The sequence below is a fragment of the Cololabis saira genome, chromosome 5 (genome assembly GCF_033807715.1).
Source record: "Cololabis saira isolate AMF1-May2022 chromosome 5, fColSai1.1, whole genome shotgun sequence".
Classification (NCBI taxonomy): domain Eukaryota; kingdom Metazoa; phylum Chordata; class Actinopteri; order Beloniformes; family Belonidae; genus Cololabis; species Cololabis saira.
In genome coordinates this window covers 23596554-23616493 of record NC_084591.1, presented here as the reverse complement: position 1 = coordinate 23616493, position 19940 = coordinate 23596554, and the positions used below count along the sequence as shown (strand labels likewise).

Sequence of the window (19940 nt, the reverse complement as noted above, 5' to 3'; positions counted from 1 at the left end):
TCCCGATTATCGGAAATATATCCGAATGTTGCAGACTTATGCGACAGATGCCAGGGTTCTCCCTGCAATTTAAGTCATATGTTTTTCTCCTGTCCTAGGTTACAGAAATTTTGGAGTGATTATTCTGTGATCATGTCTAAAGTTCTGGGTAAAAAAGTTGTTATGGCCCCTCTCTTAGCAATATTCGGACTCACTGTCGACTCCTCACATATCAGCCACACACAGTCAGAAGTATTGGCTTTCACATCCCTTTTAGCAAGACGTCGTATCTTACTTTTATGGAAATCCCCCAGGTCCCCGTCTATTTCTATTTGGCTTAGTGATGTTATGTTTTTTCTTAAATTGGAGAAGGTGAGATACTCTGTAAAAGGCAACTCAGCTAAATTCATTCACAAATGGCAATCGTTCATAGACCACTTCACCGCGTTGAAGACTCTACCCACCGACTGACCCCCCCCCCCTCCCTTAATTTTCTTTTCATCTCCTTAATTTGTTTTTTTTTATGTTTTATTTATTTCCAGTTTCATTTCTTGCTCATCTGTTTATTTAATTTTTAACGCTACAGAGACTCTGTTCCTTTGTTAGGTTTTGTGTGTTTAAAAAAAAAAAAAAAAAAAAAAAAAAAAAAAAGGAGACAATGTATAATGCGTCTGTTCGACTACACGTTTCCATGTGTTAAGTGTATGTTGTTTCTTATAAAAAGATCAATAAAAAAAAAAAAAAAAAACCTAAATATTGCAAAGAAAAACCTACAGTATAGTGTACCGGTAATTGAAACACCTCAAATTTAAAAAAAAGTTAAATATCTAACTTCAGGTGCAGTGGTAGGTAATAATAGATCTGGAGTTAGGAAGTTATATGACTTCAGATCTATTACTTGCCGTGCAGCAGTTGATGTGAAGTTTTGTCTTTCCAAATCAAACTAATTGAAAGAGCATTCATTTAATTTTACCCTGTGGTGCATAAACAGTGCTGATCTTGTCATTTGTGATGATGATGACCATAAGATGTGACTCCTCCCACTTGCACTGTGGTCTGCAAACCCTTTCCCGGCATCTGAACCTCATCACCAACTCTATCTATTTAACATTATGTACATACTATAACACATTTAAGCCCCATTTCATGCGCCTCGACAAAAGGTGGTGCTTTTGTGGTAAATCTGGTTTGTGTGACATCTAGAGACAAAACTGCAAGAGGGTTTCCTCTGTATGGTTTTTTTCTTTTTTTTTTTTTAAACGTATTTATTTATTAACATACAGTACAGTACAAACAGCGACAAAAGACGACATCAGTTACAATGATATGTATCTAGGTGTGTGTGTGTGTGTGTGTGTGTGTGTGTGTGTGTGTGTGTGTGTGTGTGTGTGTGTGTGTGTGTGTGTGTGTGTGTGTGTGTGTGTGTGTGTGTGTGTGTGTGTGTGTGTGTGTGTGTGTAAATAATATAATGAAAATAGATAAATAGATCAAGAATATTAATTCGAGAATAAATAAATAAACAAATAAATAATTATCATATACAGTGATGTAGCACGATATCCTAATATAACATAATAATTTTTATAATATTATAACATATAACAAAATGATATCACCATACTATAATATATAACAATATAATAATACTATAGTTTAACATCCCATGAGATTTCATAACTTAATATAATAATACACTATGAAACAATATATCATGATAATGCCAGGAATAATTATTAGAGTTAGAATTGGTAATTTATGTATTGCAATGAGGGGTGAGGTCAGACCGGGGCGTCAGGGAAGCGAGCAGGAGGCCCCACCAGACTCCAGTTGCCCGACCGGGAGCCCCAGCAAGAGGCAGGTAGGACGGCAGTGAAAGGAAAGCCCCCCTCCCTTTTTGATTTTAAGCATTTTTAATTTTTTATATATATATATATATATTTTTTTTTCCTTTTCCCTTTTTTTTTCTTCCCCTGTTTTCCCCTATTCCCCTTCCCCTGCCTCCGCCCCTGATTCATTTTGTTTAATTCTGTCTTTTTTTTTTTTTAACGTGACTTGACTTTGATGGGGGCACCATGATGACAACATGGGGGTTACTGGTTTGAGCAGCAGGGCTCCAGCAGGGCTCTTTCTGTGTGGGTTTTCTGCAGGTACTCCAGCCTCCTCCCAAAGTCCAAAAACAGGGATGTCAGGTTCATTAGTGATCCTAAAAAGTGCTGGTTGTTGTCTATCTGTGGCTCAGCAATGGTCTTGTTACCTGTCCAGGGTACACCCTGGAGAGTGTTTTATATTTATTAATAGAAGTTCCTCTTCCAGGGAAAAAAACTAATAAAAACCGCTGACAAATGTCTTTTATTGATTTATACAGCGTGATTTAATGAGGGTTATGCGTCACCATTCACGGCAGACTGTGCCATTATTTCAGGCTGAAAATGAGCCACAGCTGTTGTTGTATGAAAAAAGTGATCTATAACATCTGTAAATCCATTTGGGATCTCTAAATGAAGACTTTATGAAAACATATTTACTGTGAAGTCAAATCATGAAACACAGACGGCATGAAATTGAAGTTAACCTGTCTAACTAGAGGAGCTCATGCTGCTACTTCTGTGCCAAAACCTTTGCCGTTCTTCATATTGTGTCCTTTTTTATACCTTTAATGTTTACTTGGTTTGTTTTATGGCAGCACCAAGAAGTTTCTGTCATGTAAAAATTCCATCTCATTAGAAGGAATATTTGCTTCCCTTTAGGAATTTGGTGGAGTTCATGCAGTCTCCCATCCAAACCATCTAAAGTAACTTTGGAGTCCCGTCCCGGTCATCTTTTGTTTGTATACTATTTACAAAAAGACACACTTTTTTTTTTGTTTGTTTGTTTTTCTCCATGTCTGGCACTAAAGTTAAGGAAACTTACCCTGTTTTAGGAGTCAGAAATCCTAACATCGTTCAAGTCATCACAATGAGAGAACTTTTTTTTTTTTTTTATGACTTACTTCAAGTCCAAAGTTCACTTACCGTGGGGTTGAACTGTCTTTAAACTGTGTAACTTGGCTCAGATGTTTGGGGCAACCCTTCACATGCCTCTCACAATATGTGACTGGATTTCTGGCCCAATCCTCCATGACAGAACTGGTGGACCTGAGTCAAGTTGCCTTCTTACTTGGACATCCAATTTCAGTGCCATTTATGTTCTAGTGGAGTAAGGTCAGAGCTTTGGGATGGTCACTCCATTATCTTCATTTATTGTTTTCAAGCCTCTGCAGTAAATTTGGAGGTATACTTTACTGTCCATTTGGAAAAGCGCATCACTTCTTTGTTGTCTTTAAATGTTACTTTGGTATCCACAGAAGAGTGAAGTCTGCAGATGCACAAGTGAAAGTTAGAGTTTATTTATTCAAATAGTGGGCTGATAAATAGTCTCTTCTTTTTCAATCTGAGCCAGAAAACCTTTTTAGTTTTTTAACCTACCAACTAATCAGGTTTATTTTCGTGTGGCTTGTCTGTGCGGTGGCTGCAGGAAACAAGCTGCGCCTGTGTTGCTGGTCAACTACAGTACAGGTTCCTGATTAACATACCTACATGTCTGTTACTCACCACTCTTTTGCACTGCTCCCAGTAGTCTGGCCACTACTAAAATAAGGAGGTTTTGTTTGTAAATCAGTTTTTAGATGCAGAACGAACCATCACCACCCCCACTAACTTGCCCAGTTTAGCAAATCTGGCCAAGGTTTTCTATAGTGAAATCAATACATCTTATCCACACATGAAAGGATTGATCACCCTTTTTTCCCTCAAAGTAGACATTTGTATTGAGAACATGATTAATTATTAGGGACCGAGCACCAGCAAGGCTTGTGCGAAGCCCTATTGAAATTGGAAAGATTATTATTATTATTCTTTTATCCGAAAACATTTGCGTTTTTGAGGCGCATAACTTACTCGAAAAGTAGTGAAACTTGGCACGCACGTCCCATGTGGCGAAAAATTACGTATTCTAATAGTGTCAAAAAGGGGCGTGGCCTAATGGCTCAACACACCTGTATCATGTCGCATTCAGATTCAGATTCAGCTTTATTTGTCCTTTGCAAGGAAACTTGTTTTCACCCCCGTACGCCACACACAACCTCAAGATACATAAATACATACATTACATCACCCACCCATACACATTAAACAGGAACACACATTTAGCGACGCAATCTATTTAGTTCTGTTATAGCAGAGGGGACGAAGCTTCGGCTGAACTTGACCCTCTTCCAGGTCAGGGACCTGTACCGGCGGCCAGATGGAAGCAGCACAAAGTACGGGTTTAGGGGGTGACTGGGGTCCTGGGTGATGGTGAGTGCTCTGCGTGTTATGGCTATGGTGTTGAGGTCAGAGAGGATGGGGGTGGGGAGGCCAATGATTTTGGCAGCTCTGTGAGTGATTTGTGTCAGTCTTTTTGTGTTGGGGGATGACAACATGTTGAAGAAACAGGAGGAGCAGTAGAGGAGGATGGGCTGAATTATGCTCTTGTACAGTAACAGTAGGAGGTGGGGGGCCACTGAGAGGGCTCTCAGTTTTCTGATGGCAGAAAGTCTTTGTTGGCTGCGTTTATGGATGTCGTGGATGTGTGATTCAAAGGTGAGTTTATTGTCTATAATGAATCCCAGGTATCTGAAAGTATCTATCACCTCTACGGCTTCTCCGTTGATGCTGATGGGGTTGTGGGTGGGGAGGGGGGGTGACTTGCTTGTGCTTGGGGAGGTGATAACCAGTTCTTTGGTTTTGGACACATTGAGGTGCAGATGGTTGTCAGAGCACCACTGTGTGAGGTGAGAAATGGAGTTCTGGTATTCTGTGAGTGAAGTGTCTAAAAGTCCAACTACGACAGTGTCATCTGAGTATTTGAGATATGTGTTTGTGGGTGAGGGGCTGATGCAGTCATTAGTGTAGAGGGTAAACAGGAACGGGCTCAGCACACAGCCCTGTGGGGAACCGGTGTTGGTGATGGCGTATGATGATGTCACGCTGCCCACTCTGGTGGATTGTGGTCTGTTGCTGAGAAAACTGTGAACCCAGTGGATGAGGAGTGATGGGATGTTCAGGTGATGGAGTTTCCTGATCATCAGGTGGCGCTGGACGGTGTTGAAGGCGGAGCTGAAGTCGATGAAGAGAAGTCTGGCGAAATTACCGGGGGTTTCAAGGTGTTGGAGGAGTGAATGAAGGAGGCATGCCACAGCATCCTCTGTTCCCCTCCTCACTTTGTATGCAAACTGGCATGGATCCATGTGTTGTTCAACAGATGGGAGGATGATGTCAAGAACCAGTTTCTCCAGGCATTTCATCGGAATTGAGGTTAGTGCAACTGGACGGTAGTGGTTGGGCTCTGAGGGGCGGGGTTTCTTGGGCACTGGGATGATGATGGATGTTTTCCACAGGGTAGGTACTGTGGCCGTCCTGTAGGACTCCGAGAAGAGGGAGTGCATGATGGGGGCGAGCTCCGTGGCACACTCCTTCAGCACCCGCCCCTGGATACCGTCTGGCCCTGGGGCCTTGCCAGGTTTACATCGGCCCAGCTGCCGACGTACATCCTCCACCCTAAAAGGAGCTTGATGCACTGGCTCCGAGAGGGGGAGGGTCTCCAGCAGCGCTTCACACTCCTCTGAACAGTCCATGGTGTCGAAACGGGAATAAAAAGTGTTCAATGACTCAGCAAATGTTGTAGGGTCATTTATTGCAGCTGACTTGGGTCGTGGGTCCAGGCCCGTGAGTGTTCTCACCTTCTGGAAAGCTTGCCGGGTGTTCATGGAGCTGAATTCTAGTTCCAGTTTTTCTTTGTATCTGAGTTTTGCTTTGTAGATTTCATTCTTTATCTGTCGTGTTATGAGTTTAACTGAAACCCAGTCCTGTTGTTGAAATGCCTTCTGCTTTTCCTTAAACCGGTGCTTGATATGTGGTGTAATCCAGGGTTTTGAATTTGGATATTTCTTGAAGACCTTTACTGGAATTGTTGTGGAAATGCAGAATTGAATGTAGTCCGTGATGACAGAGAGCCTTTCATCCAGGCTCCCACCAGAAAAAACGTCCCAATCTGTGCAGGCTATTTATTGTTTTTGTAGAGCAGCAATATTTTACATTTGGGTAAACCTGCAGATAATGATGTGACCTGAATCAACCTCACCCTTCTGGAACGGCAATATTGAAATCCTTACATACATAAACATATTTGTAAAATATAATATTTTTTATGGGACCACATCCCCCTTGGCACTGAGCGAATTGCTATAAGACTAATATACGATGGATTTGCATGAGTAAGTTGACTGGTTATTTGCATGATAGCAGAGCGGTGGAAGGGGGAGGGTGGATGAATACAAGGCTGCCTTTCAGCCTCTGAACAAGTGTTCGTATGAATGCAAGTCTACGTTTATGGTTACATTTTACTGACCGTCTGGCCTCAGCGAGACAAAACCACATGAAGGCACACCGATGAGACAAGCTGACCATCTAAGACAGCTTCCCTGTAATGTCGAAGCAACTTAACAGGTGAATACTGCAACTAAATATTTACTATAGACACACAAGCACATGAACACCATTTATACACCGTAAACCAATACTGATTCATGAAACACATTTTAGTTCAGTGTCAGGTTTTTAAGCAGCAGGCAGACACTAAAGTAGGTTTAATAATGAAAACACGGCGACTAAAGACGCATGCAGATACAGGTAAGTTGGTGTAGGCTGGAACTCACAAGTAACGTGGACCAAACAGTTCTGCACAATGAGCTGGGACTGTGCAGGGGATTAGTAGGCAGGATAACAGGTGAGGGCACAGGTGCAGTCCATGATGAGGAGAACTGAGGAATCATGGGATCCGTGGCGTCCGGACAGGTGATCAGAAGGCTGGTGATGCTGACCGCGCATGACATGCAGTTTAGAGTTACTTTATAACTTCTGAACAGAACAAAAATCTCAGTTTTAATCAATAAATGCTATTTTTCTGTTTTAATAAAACAATTCATATTTTGTTTTGATGTTACATGAAAAAATATGAACGCACAAGAAAAAATATTTGGTTAATGTAAAACTGTTAAAGTGTTGTGGTTTTGAACAGCTTGAACCAGTAACTGTATACTCTCTGTGATGGTTATTTCATACAGATCTGTGATTGACTGGCGAAGAGAGCCGGGCTAGGCTCCAGCAGGTCCCCGTGACCCCAAATAGGAATGAGATCATAGATAATGGCTGGATGGAAAACACAGACTCACATCTGCGTGGAAATTAATGTTTTTTATGGGAAAAACGAGCTTTCTGAGCTTTCTGTATATATTCCATGTAAATGTATTCTTGATTGAGACCGTAGAAATCAATAAGCGGGTTTTAACCGCACCTCTGCCCTTTTTTTTTTTAATGTTTACAACTGCTGTCCTAATACCTATCAATTTGTCCAGATTAAAAGTTATACATTTACAACATTACAAAACTATTGAACACCTTTTATGGCACAATGATGAGTTTTGCCATGTGTAACTTACTGTAATATGATACACTAGACTCCTGTTTATGATTAACAAGAGCGGGCAAAAATAAAATCCCAATGGCAATCTATGTGGGAGTCATAGACGATATCAAATCTATATTATGTCTGTGGTAGAGACCAGAAGTGAATCATGGCGGTTGCTGGTCGTGGTAACCAACCCACTGACTCTGGGACATGGATACTGCTGAAGTCATGTGGGTGAGGACACGATAATGATGATAATAATGAGCGTCGTCTCTTAGTCATTACTGCGTGGATTTTTGTTGATGGATGAAGGTTGCAACTCCTACTCAAATATTTTGGTTTAAAGTTTGTTAAACTCTCATGAACATGTTCAGTGCAGCTCAGAGGATGTTGAGAGGACACGGTCCAGCTGAGACGGCCTGTAGCTGTGAATATGGACTGCAGCTTAGGCTGGGTTTGTGAAGCTTGGGGTTTTGACACATCAGATAACGGGTGTAGCATTTGTCAAAAAAGCGCCGGGTTCAGTTACAGTACAGCGAAACTGAACCGAAACAGCAGCATCAGCAGTAACAGCTTTACTCATAACACCCAGAACATGCAGACGCTTCTGCAGATCTTACTTTTGACCTGAAGATGAGCACAAAGTGTATAGTGTGAAGTATCATAACTTCTCATTTAGTATGGTGAATTGCAGATTTGAGGCTTTATTTGTTCAAGACATGCGTACCTGCAGACCCATTAATTGATTACTGTAAATACAACCAAGATTCATATCTGTATGGACAACAGTTTCATCTGTTGTTATATAGACTTTTTCTTTCTTTCTTTTTTGGCATACATGGGCTTATAAATGGATAACCTGCCCAAAGTCCTGGACTCAATGTAACTACAAGCATTAACAATGAAAAACAAGTAAATCTAGATGTGCATCCAATCTGTACAAAACAAGTACCGTAGTTTGAAGAACTATGTGCTTTAATTCACAGCTGGATAGACCTATTTATGTGGGATGACCCATCGATCATCCCTGATGCTGAAGACTTCCAGAAAAATTATCCAAGCTTTTCTCTGAGTTACACCCAAAAATAAAAGTTTGAAGTCACACATTCACAATTCACAAGTAGTCCAGGATCCTCAACAACTTCTACAGCTGTGTGGCGGAGAGCACCACAAGCAGGTGCAGCGTGGTACGGCAACACTACTGTTGCAGACCGCAGCCTCCTGCAGAGAGACGGCCGAGAGGATCACCGGGACACCACTGCCCTCTCTGCAGAGCATCTACTACCAGTCCACAGGACAGCTGGCTCCATGCTCAAAGACCTCACCCGTCCACAACACGGACTGCTCACTCCTCTACCCTCGGGCCGGAGGTACAGAAGTTTGAAATGCAGAACACACTTCCACCCTCTGCCATCAGACTCCTGAACAGCTGATAATAGTCACGTTCATGTACCACCTCGTCACCTTAAACTGCACTACTGTTTACAATGTACTACTTACTGTTTACAACCGTGCTCTTGCACAACTGTGTTACACATTTCAGCATATTCACTGCACATCAGACAATTTATACATACCAGCACTGTACCATTGGTTTATTTACTAATTGCATTCTGTCTTATCCTATTCTTGGTGTTATTACTTATTGATTTTCAGTTTTGATTGAATTTACAAATTCATTTTATTCAATTTTTGCATTTTATTGCAGTCTGTTTATTCCATTATTTTTACATATATGCGCCAGCATCAGGGTGGACAGCAAAGACAGAATTTTATTGCACTGAAAACTTGAATCTTGATAAAATAGATTATAATACTGGTAATCTTTATTACACTCGGATCAACATAATTTACACATATCAATCTACTGCCACACACAAATGCCCTCAATCTTCGTAATGGTAAAAGTGATGATGTGCGTATCCTTTTTAGCATCAGTGGAGCTTAAGAGTGAATTTGCACCTAAATCTTGTGTACTGATGACAAGAGCTCATTTGAAGTGATGATGCTGTCGGGATGGATGGTGAAACGTCTTCAGAAACAAAATAAAATAATTCCAGTTGCCTTAATTCAAGCCTTTGTAAGCGGGCCTGAAGCCTGGTTACTCATGACACGTCAGGCTTTCCAGACCACTTTCAAGCTACTAAATTTTAAGAGTCATGCAGTATTCACAGCTGAGTCCCTGATATAGCCAGTTGGTGAAAACATGACTTCAGTGCAATTAAAAAAAACAACAACAAAAAAAAAACTTTTGTAGGTTAAAAGGCCCAGGAAGGGCGAGAAGGTGACTTCTTCACATGTCTGCATGTTTCAGTACAAGTGGCTGTGAGTCTTAGCAAGGCTCAGTCAGATTGTCTCTGGCCACTAATCCTGGTCTTCCTCTGGCTCTCGGAGTCCCTGACTGTGCAGAGTCTTCCCCGTCATCTCCATTATGGCCTGAACCTCGGGATCCACATTCAGGATGCTCTTCTTACCCTCCCCTTCCTCACCCTGAAAGATCAAATATAAAGTCAAAAAGAAGAACCACAGGTTTCAAAGGAAACAGATGTAAAATGTAAACCAGGTGGAATGTAAATGATGTTTTCTATTTGTGGACTGCTGAATTGCATGCCTGATGTACCTGTGTGTGACGCAGCGCAGGGCTTTTCATGGCACACATGACACAAACAAATGAGCATTCATTGAAGAGACTAATATGTGCAGATTCTCCACTGTGCCTACATCACCAGTCAACATGAACCAGATGAGTGGCATCAAAAAGCTAGATGTTTTTGAATTGCATCCATCTAATGAAGCGGTGCACACATTACACTCAGGTTGATCTGACTGACACCAGTAGCTCGGTCACTTGTTATATCTAGTTTCCAGAAAAATGGGAGACTAAGGGCCAGTCCCAATACACCCCTAGCCCTACTTTTCAGCCCTACCCCTAAATTTTGCGCGTTCCCGTGAGGGTAGTGGTGTCCCAATTCCTCTTTGCATCTAGGGGTAGTGTGCATATCGAGGGGTAGTGTGTATGAATCTACCCCTTCACAGCTAGGGATTTCAGATGCTGACTCGCTGACCGAGGGCCAGAAAAATTTCCCTCATCATTTGTAGATTGAATTAAAAAAAAAACATGGCAGACATTTCTAATTTTTAGTGAATAAAATCAATATTTTGAGTTAGTTTCTGCATAAAAATGCATTTTGATTACATTTCAAGCGAGAAATATATATTTTACTTTCATAATATTCACTCAGTGAATGTACATAATCACTCGCTTGCCCGTTGTTGCAAAGTCTTTTCAGACCTCGCCAGAATAAAGGCTGATTTATGGTTCCGCGTTACACCAATGCAGAGCCTACGGCGTAGGTTACGCGGCGACGCGCGCCGTACCCTACGCCGTACCATACGCCGTACCATACGCCGTACCATACGCCGTACCCTACGCCGTACCCTACGCCGTACCTTACGCCGTACCCTACGCCGTAGGCTCTGCGTCGATTTAACGCAGAACCATAAATCAGCTCCCGAGCTGGCAGGCTGTTTTCATCCCGAAAACATCGGAGCAAATTTCTTAACAGGCGTTATTTGGATAAACTGAGCCCAGGTTGGGGATCTTAACGGTTACTTTTACGCCTGAAAAAATATTAAAACTTAATAAAGTGGCATATTAACAGCGCTACAGCGGAAATTAAAACAGCTTCTAGCTTGCTTTTAGCTCTCGGCTTCCTGATATGGTGTGACGTATGTGCAAACGTAACTACGCAGTCGCTTACGTACCCGAACGTAAACCACGCAGTGACGTAGCAAGTGGTGTCCCAATCCCTAGGGAAGATTGCAAGGGCCCTACTTATTTTTAGGGCTAGTTATTTTTAGGGCTAGTGGTAGTGAGTGAGGGCTAGTGGTAGAAAGTAGGAGGTGTATTGGGATTGGCCCTAAGTAGCACTGCAATGGTGGGAAACGTGGCTAAAGAACTGTGCAACAATATCTAAGTCACTCTCCTATTCTGTTGTAAGGACAAGGCTTTTTTAGCATAAAGGTGTGACTAGATGGTAGGTTTCTAAGTGGATATTACATGGGACTCTAAAAGTCAGAGTTGTTACCACCTGCTGTCCTTTTTATTAGACTGAAGCTTTGAATAATCTTAAAGCAATCAATTTTTTTGTAGAGCCTTAGTGCCTTCTTCAAGCGGAGAGTTGTAAAACAAAAAGCACCTATTTTGAACACAGAACACATCTCATTTAATTATTTCTAAGTTCGGTAAAAAACCCTGACCTCCTCTGGTTCTGGTGGCTTTCCCACCGCCCACACTTCCACTGAGTCCAGGGTGAAGTCTTCTTCTCCAGAGAGCTGAGGGCTGCTGTAGGTGGTGCACTTGGGCCGTGCACGGCTGTGACCACGGCCAAATTCGCTGTCCAGCCACAAGCCAAAGTAGCCATGCTGACCGCCCATGCCCTGAAAAAGTACGGATTACAAGCGCGTCATGGTATCTATCTGAATTAAGACGAGTACACCAAACTAAATGATAGTAGTCTTGCGTATCGCTTCGGAAGGACATTTCAAAGTTTAATATATGCATTTTTGTATTTTAATGTTGACAACAATACTCCTGCAATGAAACTCCTATTAGTTAAGACAGTCAACTTACGGAAGAGTATTAGGGCCATGCAAGATAAAAAATATTTGAGAAGGTAAGATTTTTTTTTATTGTGCACTTCGAGAAAAAAGTCGAAATGTTGAGATTAATGTTGAAATACAATTTCAAGAATAAAGTCGAAATTTCGTGAATAAAGTCGAAATTTTGCCTTTTTTCTCAACATTTCAACTTTATTCACAAAATTTTGCCTTTTTTTTCAACATTTCGACCTTTTTCTCGAAATTGTACTTCAACATTAATCTCGACATTTCGACTTTTTTCTCGAAGTGCATAATGAAAAAAAAATCTTCCTCCTCTAAAATATTATTTTTATTTTTCTCCTGCCTGGGGCCTAATACTCTTCCGTAGTCAGCTAGCTTTTGGAAGTTTATCAGTTAATATTTCCTCTTCCACAACAGTGACAGTAATAGCTGAAAGCCACTGAGATTCACAATCAATCCAAAGTCCATCGTAGATAAATCATCTGTAAGATATAATTATCAGACCCTTTTTAAAAAGAAAAATCACACAATCTCACAAAACAATCACATAAAGCTCCTCCTTCATTAAATCTGATGCCTGCAGCTCTGTTGTGTTTCCGTTAGAATAAACCAGACACACTTGTGTATCGTCATCTACACTATTCATCAAAAGGTCAAACTACCAATCAAAACAAAACTGTATTTTAATCACAGGCCGGTGCTGGAATGAGTCAATTATTCTGTCTGATCCAACCCTAACCACAAATCACAGCCTTGCATCCCTCCTGCAGATCCAGTCTTGTGTACGCTTTAAAGGATCTGAATTATTGCATCACTGAACCATAAATAACTTTGAATGTCTTAAGTTCAGACATGAACATTAAAACCTCCTAACATTTTTTTTTACATTTTCTTTCTTAATAAAGTTGATATTGCACAGTTTTTAATAATGGTTTCTGCCTCAAAGAGTGATTATTACACTTCAAGCTTTGCCTGAACTAACTATAGGCCACAAGAAAAAGTTTAAGATAAAGTTATCCTCCATTGAGTAAAGATGGTCTCACCAGTCCGTTGGGCATGGTCTGCTGGTTCTGGTTGAGGTACATGAAGTGTTGGTTGTATCCTGTGGCTGTATAAACTCTCAGACTGGGGAACACAGTGAACAGGAAGCATCTGGAGTCACCTGCAAACACACACACACACACACACACACACACACACACACACACACACACACACACACACACACACACACACACACACACACACACACACACACACACACACACACACACACACACACACACACACACATATACAAATACAGAAGATCTGAGAGAGAAGTCAGGTGACGCTCCACAGTATTCAAACAAGTAGTATTACTTCCTCAATATGTCCCTCTATCAGTGTTTATGTGTCTCTACCCACGAGCACCACAGCATAATAGATTTAAAAGTATAAATTCATCTGCATTTATGGGTGACCTTGTGTTTTTGAAACAAGCTGGTCTGGGATACTGGAGGGTGCCTGGGAGATTGCCCAACTAGTCTATTTGTGTTTTCTAGTTTTGGAGAAGTTTAAGTCTGTATTACCCGTGGCATCCTGTGACAAGTGCACTATAGGGTATTCTGCACTTTGCTGCGTGCCATTCGGTCCTGTACAACCAGAGTGCGTGCTTGGTTTGCATGGCTGGAAATATGTCTCAATCATTTCCAGTAGGTGTCAGAATCCGCCAGGGTTCCCCTTTGTATCAGATTGTGTTCATAACCTTAGTGGACAGAACTTTGAGAAGCGAACAGAGGGCAGAGAGTCTCCATTCTTTTTGCATATAATGGGGTCCTGATAATTTAATCAAGACCTCCAGCACTAGCTGGGGTAGTTTGCAGCCAAATGTGGACCAGTCAGGATGAGCAGTAGAGCCTCCAACCAGAAAAGGGTGGATTATCCACTCTGTTTGGGACTGAGTTGCTGCTTCAAATGAAGGTGTAAGTATCTCAGAGTCTTGTATAGTTAAGGGATTGGGGCAAATCTGAGTTTAAGGTGTCAGATCTACATTTCAACTCTCACCGATACAAGCTGTAACCATTGGTAATAATTGCATTATAATGTACAAAAGGCTGAGTACAGGGATAACTCATCAACATTTTGCATGCAAACCTTTCCAAATATAATTAAACAACTAGTTGAAGGTACACATGGCAAAAATCTGTGTTTCACCTGTAGAAAAAGAAAATCCATTCATTTAAATGTGTGGTCCTGCCAAACTATGTGATGCTACAAACCAGAGATGATGTTATGTGAGGTTAGCATGAATGGAAGGAGAGTGAAGCTGCTCCCTTTCCTCACCCTGGAACTGAGGTTTGACCTCCCAACCATGTGACGCAAAGCCCCCGAAAACATGACCCTTAGTGTCTTTGATGAGCAGCAGCGTGGGCCCTCGCTTTGTCAGGCCGGCCACCATCCTGGTGAAGCTTTCCCCGTGCAGCACCGTGGAAAACACAAGCCTCCAGGGGGCGCTGTAGCTGTCTGGCAACTGTAAAGATAAACGGAGGGAGCAAAGTATATAAACAGTATAATCTCTGTGTGTAAACATGAATAGGTGAAACACTACATCAATTCATTTGTTTTTCTCCTTTAGGTATTGTGACTGATTAAGATGGTAGGAACAGGACAGGACAGAAGGAAATGTATAAAGTTTAGTGTCTTCCCATCATAAGAAAGCAAGCAACCAACAGGGAAGCAAACCACATCTGTAAGTTCTTTTGAACAAAACCACAATGGAGAAAAACAAAACAACCCTAACAGGGACAAAAACTAAGCATAAAAAAAATACACAAGACTTATCTGAATCTGATGAAACTTTGATCACTGTTAAAATATACACAGCTCAAAGAACAATCAAATGCTTTGGTTACACTGCAAAAACAGCCTAACCTTACTAAATCTAGTCAAAGTGGTATTTTATCAAAAAATATCTCTGCTATTGGAGTAACTTTAACTTGAATTTTTATAACTAGCAAAATAGTCAAATAGTCTTCTAATTGTCTTGAAACAAAACATTTTTACTCTGTTAGAATTTAGTTATTGCAGTAAACGAAAAAAACACAACAAAACAACTCATTAAAAACCTTTATGGTAGTCGATATGAATTAAACGTAATTATCTGAGTCAAGGACATATAATTTCAGCTCTAATCGAACATTAATACCGACACTGTAACCGTGAATGTGACCATGTGATGGACAAATTACAACTTAGCAACCAGAATATCTAACAAGTAAAGGTCTGGAGACATTCTTTGCTACTGAATATCAAGGTATCACAAATGTATGAGTTCAGCAAATTAGCTGAAAAGTGCAACAGATTAGCCATCTTGCTCTGCTGACATGCTTGCTGACAAAGTATAACAGTAGTCCACCAGCAACGGATACTTTTCATGTCATTCAAGATGCATTCATTTTATCTACTTTAACTCTGACTAAATCTCTGACATTTCCCCAAGAAAGACACTGTACACCATCATACTGCCTCTCCCATGCTTCACAATTGAAACCAGATGTAGAACGTACAGTATCTCATCACCTTCTCTGAGTCTTAACATTAACTGAAACAATAACTCATGTTGGGACTCATCAGGATCAAGTTCCAGTTTAATGTCGTCTCCTTCCCATTACAACCTGAGGCTCTGTTTAAAACGCATTTCTGTAACCTGAGAGTCTAATGCAAAACTTAAAGCCACCCACTCAGAAGTTTTTATTCTGAGCCACTGAAGAATCTAAAATCATGAAGTAAACGCTCTTTGAGAGGTTACACATTGTTACACTTTTATTGTGAATGATTGTCTTTAGCCTTGTGTGACCAATACTACTTATGCTCAACAAATACATATACCTACACGGCTACAATTGGGTGTTTCAAAGTTGTATTTTGGGAAAAATACATGAAGGGAATTTATCAATATCAGATCCTGATGAAACAACAAAAGAAACAACAACAAATGTAGTCAGAATCTCTTCTTGCTGACCTGTGGAGCCAGAAACATGAGCGTGGGAAGGTCCAGCAGACACCTCAACTCTTTCCAGGGCGTCTCCCTGCACGGGGGCAGCAGTGTCGGGGCAGGGCGGCTGCTCAGAGACACATTTAGTCCCTCAGCCACCAGCATCTCCAAGTACACGGAAACCTGAGAGACCCTAAAGATCCAGTCCTCCAGACAAGAAACATCACAAGTTCCCTGATCTGAGGAGTTAAACAGAGCTGGATGTGAGTGGTTACGTAGTCTTATGTCATCAAGTCCCAAAAAATTCATATGAATAGTTCACCTGAGGGCTTGAGTTCAGAACACATCTGCTCTGCCAGGAGTTTAACACCCAGGGAGCTGTCCCCCATTCTGTCTGGTTTCCAGCCCTGCAGGCGCCCTCTGTGGACCAGGATCTGAACTACAGCAGATATCAGGTCCTGCAGGAACTGCAGAGAGATGGTGAAAGTCAAAAGTAGACTGCAACCACAACAGACACTCTTATTTCCTGTTGAATGTCGCCATCTAACTCACCTCTGCTACTTGCTCACACGTGACAACTGCTGCTGCCCCTGATGCATGCTGGGACATGGCCATGACAAGAGGAGCCCGTTCCTCTGCAGTGCCTCGCAAGGTGTCTGCAAGAAAGACAGTCAGCTGTTCTCTGCCCACCCCCGAGGCAGCGGGTTGGTTGGTCTTGCCAGAGGTGTTTGGTGTCGTCAGTCCGGGATCGATGGAACATATGCACCGGTGGACCCTCCTCACCAAGGATTCTGGTGCCATGGTGCCCATGGCCAGCTGCAGGAGGACCAGGAAAGATCGGTCACAGAAAGGCCACAGAATATAGGATTCGTGACAAAAATAAATAGGGATTCAGGAAATGAGAAACAATATTTTTTATATGCTGATATTGTTTAACACATTTTTTAACAACTTTGCCCTTTTTGATAGAATTAAGATGCAGTGCATCTCTCTGGGACTCGTTGCTGAAAAGGTTATTGGTAATGTTAGTGAAAGACTGGTTTCCAAAAAAATAAGGATGCTCCTTATTTTTTTTTTTTATGCTCCTTATTTTTACTCCGTCCAGGGGAAGGAGCTGAAAGTGACGTCCTGAATGTTGAAAGTTTGCAAAATGAAAGTCAATTATGTCGGGAACACCACAAATGATGTGACGCACATATTCTGACATCACTCAAGGCTGAAGGAGGTCAAAGAAGGCAGTAATAATAATAATAATGACTTGGTTTTATATAGCGCCCTTCAAGGCACCCAGAGCGCTTTGCAGAGATCATTATTCATTCATACACATTCTCACCGGTGGTGGTAGCTACGTTTTGTAGCCACAGAAGTGTGGCTACCATATTGCACCAAACTCCGACCACCACCAAACAAAGTGTCTTGCCCAACGACACTACGACAGCAACTGGGACGAAGCGGGATTCGAACCGCCAACCTTCTGATCATTGGACGACCCGCTCTACCACCTGAGCTACTGCTGCCCAGGTAGACTTTAAACTGTTGACCTTCGCAGAATGCACCATGTCATCACACTTGCAACAATTAAGGAGTGGGAAAGAAAAAAAGTAAAATATAATTGATGGCCTGTTTCATCTGAAGACCTAATGTATAGTGGACTCAACACAATAAAGGTTTCCATTTCTGGTTGACAACTGAGTGCCATTGTAACAAAGAAAGCCATGTTCCAGCTGTACAGAGACCTGAAGGGTGAGGAAACTTGAAGTATGAATTTTAATTAGTAGAAAAGTAAAGATGACCATCCAGGTCAGAGTTCTAACACAACACTTCTGTCACTTAATAACTCAAACTTATTTAAAGATCATACAAGTGACTGCTCGGCCTACATTAAAGCCCTTAAATAGCATTAATCAGGTTTATAAAATGTCCCTTCAGTATCTCATAGGAAGCCTTGATTAGAAAGCATTTAATAAAAGAATAATCAAATGATAAAGCATAGGTTTTATTTCTACATTCAAAATGTTTGAAAGCCCTTCAGGAGGCCCACCTGAAGCATCTCAAGAGTGAGAATCTTTCCCGATGCTGCTTTCCCTGGGGCCCCTGAGGGGCCCCCAGCACCCTGGAGCTGGTCAAACACGCCTTCGATCACAGGCCGCTCCTCGGGGCGAAAGCGGGCCAGCCGCTTCTGCAACACCACACTCTCTGTGTTACCCATGTTGCTCTGTATGTGAAAAAAAAAAACATTAGTTAACTAAATGTCCAGCAACAGTTTTCATGCAGTTTGTTAAAGGGGTCTTCATGTGTCTTAATCTCCGGTGCTGGCAGAGCATTTTAGCCCCTTTCAGGTTGTTCACTGTACACTGCACTGTGTGTATTTTCATTGTACCTCATAATAGATTAGTTATTTTTTTCTCTGTCATCAATTTGCAATGCAACACAATACCTTAACAAGAACATTTCTGTCATTTTAGTAACATTTTAGCAAAACGCTCCAACTTTTTCTTTTTTTCAGTGTTTCATTGTTTTGTCCATAACAACCAATGGACAATGATCTTTACAGATCCTCATCCCTACTTTCTTGCGCCATGTTTCCTGTCTCTGCCCTGTTATCAACAAATAAAAGACTCCATAAAACAATGTGTACATTTATCCACGAAACCCCCTGATATATTTGTGGGTTCCCATAAATGTTAAATAAGTGTCATACATGAATGTCAGGAGAAGATGTGCTTCTATAAATATCACCTATACATTCATCTAAAGGATGTCATTTCCACACCTCTTCCAGATGACTTTAGACAATTGTAACATATCTCATAATGTGAATTTTTGTCAAAGGTATTTAAAACGTTTTTGTTTACTACTTTTTTAAATCCATATACATTAGGCCTATATTTTTCCAGACATATCTGCCGCTAAATTCCTCAAAGGCAGGAAATACCTTGTATTAAATTATTCTTTCTTAGGTCATAGTCCGCATATAAATTAACTTTAACTGTCACAGCATTTTAAACTCAGTGGTTCATGTTTATCAGCTGTTAGCTCTGGGAGCTAAATACATGCTGGAACAGGGTTAGCTAAAACTGACAACAAAAACACGTTTTGTTTTATTTTTTTGCGTATACAAGTTACATGCATTTGACATTACGGAAAGATAATATCCAGGGCATCCTGCAAAATTGAAATAAATGTGTATGTGAGCTGCTAACCTCTTAAATAAAAGAAATTGATCTCTCCATCTTCACCTGGATGAGACAGTTCCTGGTTCTGATCTGACTGACGCTGGTACCAGCCAATCAGATGAGCCTAAACGCTCACGTGCTTCACTTCTATTGGTCCCTGGCGCCAGGGGGCGGGCTCAGTCTGAGGCAGCCAGCGGGGCGTTCAAGAACAGCTGAAGGTTTTGGAAAGTAAAGTTAATCGTTTTGAATATCTTTGAGCCATTATAAACATAGATATATTTGTCTTGGTTTTTATTTAGAATAGGCTTGAGTGCTGTTTTCTTGCATGCCAAAGGCAGTACTTTAATAAACAACTGAGTGGGACATAATTAGCATATTTTAATAATTTAATGTAATTTCTACCTGTATGTCATCATAGTCATGTTTAATAACTCATTAGTTACTTATAATTCATTATTCAGGTTTGATATTTTTATACAGCTAGCAAGCTCATACCAATATGTGTTAATGTCTTAATTTATATAATTCACCAATTTTATATTTTGGTGGTGTCATGCAAAAGAATATGTCAATCAAAATGTATGTGGAGGTATAGGTCTTATAAAGAGTTCATTTCTGCAACTAACGTAAGTTTCAGCAACTGTGTAGAAAAAGATTAAATACAAAATTGACTTATTGTTGGAAAAATCCTAGTCTCAATT

The 19940-nt window shown here is 41.0% G+C and overlaps 1 protein-coding gene across 1 annotated transcript; it reads right to left on the bottom strand.

The window, feature by feature from the left end:
• Positions 1-9163: 9163 nt before the first annotated feature.
• On the bottom strand, positions 9164-19340 carry meak7 (MTOR associated protein, eak-7 homolog). The gene is made up of 9 exons (XM_061722536.1): positions 19267-19340; positions 18105-18278; positions 16616-16879; positions 16386-16530; positions 16091-16302; positions 14413-14599; positions 13131-13249; positions 11725-11904; positions 9164-9954 (listed from the first exon to the last, which is right to left on the bottom strand). The coding sequence occupies exons 2-9, from the start codon at positions 18270-18272 to the stop codon at positions 9829-9831; spliced, it is 1401 nt and encodes a 466-aa protein (XP_061578520.1). The 5' UTR covers positions 18273-18278; positions 19267-19340; the 3' UTR covers positions 9164-9828.
• Between the last annotated feature and the right edge of the window lie 600 nt (positions 19341-19940).

What these genes read in the sequence shown, in the direction of transcription:
- meak7 (XM_061722536.1), bottom strand. Translation starts at nt 18,272, where the DNA reads ATGGGTAACACAGAGAGTGTGGTGTTGCAGAAGCGGCTGGCCCGCTTT. An exon ending in GGTCAAACCTCAGTTCCAGG is followed by an intron (nt 13,250 to 14,412) that starts GTGAGGAAAGGG and finishes GTGTGTTTGCAG; the next exon opens with GTGACTCCAGATGCTTCCTG. An exon ending in AGACCATGCCCAACGGACTG is followed by an intron (nt 11,905 to 13,130) that starts GTGAGACCATCT and finishes GTACTTTTTCAG; the next exon opens with GGCATGGGCGGTCAGCATGG.